This window comes from Myotis brandtii, unplaced genomic scaffold (assembly GCF_000412655.1).
Source record: "Myotis brandtii unplaced genomic scaffold, ASM41265v1 scaffold30051, whole genome shotgun sequence".
NCBI classification, from domain to species: Eukaryota; Metazoa; Chordata; class Mammalia; order Chiroptera; family Vespertilionidae; genus Myotis; species Myotis brandtii.
Window position 1 is genome coordinate 303 of NW_005361480.1, and position 1719 is coordinate 2021.

Consider the following 1719-nt stretch of genomic DNA (forward strand, 5'->3'; position numbering starts at 1 on the left):
ACTCCCTGAGAGAGCTCACCCCAAGCCAGTACCTCTCCCGGCTCCCTGAGGCCATTGCACCTGCTGGAGAGTCCCCCCTGCCTCCTGAGACCAAGGTTCTGTCAGAGCTGCGTATCATCTCATCCCCTGGTGTGTGGGAATCCTCAGACTCAGCCTCTGAAGCTGCTGTTGGCAGGACTCTGCTGTCCTTGTACAGGGCCCAGAGCCATCGTCTCTGTGTGCAGGGGGCTGGGCAATGGCTACCCTGCAGCCTCTCTTCTCCATCAGAACTGACAGTTCTTTGCTGCTGAGCTGTCTGTGTCCCAATCACGACTCTGGAGAAGGTCCAGGAGCCAATGTCACATGAAGAGGAAACCTAGCCTCCAAGAGGATCCAGGCTGAGCCTCTCTCTGCACCTGTGCTTGGTCGGCCTATGCTAATCTATGGGTCCTGAGCACCCCCTGGTGTCCTGAGTGTCCCTGCAGCCAGCCCTGCTGTCTCCCTCAGGGAGGTTTGTGTCTGGGCTCACACTGACTTCTCATCACTGTGGGGCCTGCACAGTAATACACCGCTGTGTCCTTGGTGGTCACGGAACTCAGCTGCAGGGAGAACTGGTTCTTGGATGTGTCTCTGGAGATGGAGGTTCGGCTCTTGAGGGAGGGGCTGTAGTAAGTGTCTCCATTATTGTTTATGAGCCCCATCCACTCCAGCTCCTTTCCTTGGGGCTGGCGTATCCAGCTCCAGTCAGAACCACTGGTGATGGAGTAACCAGAGACAGCGCAGGTGAGGGAGAGGGTCTGTGAGGGCTTCACCAGTCCTGGGCCCGACTCCTGCAGCTGCACCTGGGACAGGACACCTGGGGACAAGGAGCATCAGTCCCTGTCAGTCACCTGCAGTCACAGCCATCCCATGACCCCTGTCTGACCCCTGAGACCCTCACCTCGGGGGGCTGTCACCAGGCACAGGAGAAGCCCTAGCAGTCTCATCTTCTAGACCACAGCTCTGCCTTCTCAGAGGCCTCAGCCCTGAGTGAGGAGAGAGCTGTGAGCCTGCACAGCCCAGGAGAGGATTTACCCTGGAGTGTAAAGCAAATTTGCATGTGGGGCAGCCTTTCCTATAAGTGTAGGGACTGAGGTTGGGCTTACCTGCTCTTTCTGAGGACTGTCTAGGGGCATGTCTTCCCTTGACCTCACTCAGCATGTAAATTGAGCTCAGCAGACCACATGGGTCATGAGACTGACTGGTTTAAGGTCAAAGCACAGCCGATAATCTCTGAGCATAAGAAGGAACACAGACTACATGAGCAGATTACACCATTATCTTCTCATGCATCTTTCAAACAGATGTAAAAGGGATTAGCATTTGTTCTGACAGTTTATGAATTCAACACCCTAGTGTATCCACAATTTCCAAATTTTTAAATCTAATTTTATATAAATTCTACCATTGTGTAAAATATAGAAATAAAGGACAGCCACTTTTCAGTATCTTACATCTTAATTTATGATGTTACTTTATTCAGAGAAACCATTCCCAAGCACACGAAAGTGGGATATTTGTGATGCTTGATGTTGAAAACTTTGTGACTGTGTCTACAGCTTCCTGTGCAAATGCTTCCTTTAGGCCAGCCTATGGCCTATGGCTGAAACCCCAAATAGTTACATCAGAAATAGTCATGGCTTTGAGTGGAGAAAAGACAAGAAAAAAAAGCAGTGATCATGAATGTGTGCAACTTAGAAT

At 51.0% G+C, this 1719-nt stretch overlaps 1 gene segment (V, D, J or C); it reads right to left on the reverse strand.

Annotated features, from left to right (window-relative positions):
• Positions 1-514: 514 nt before the first annotated feature.
• Positions 515-1007, reverse strand: LOC106726672 (the record flags this gene model as incomplete). The annotated part of the segment is given in 2 exon segments: positions 515-835; positions 920-1007. Coding segments are annotated over 2 exon segments (367 nt in total), but the record flags the coding sequence as incomplete, so codon positions are not given.
• Positions 1008-1719: the final 712 nt, after the last annotated feature.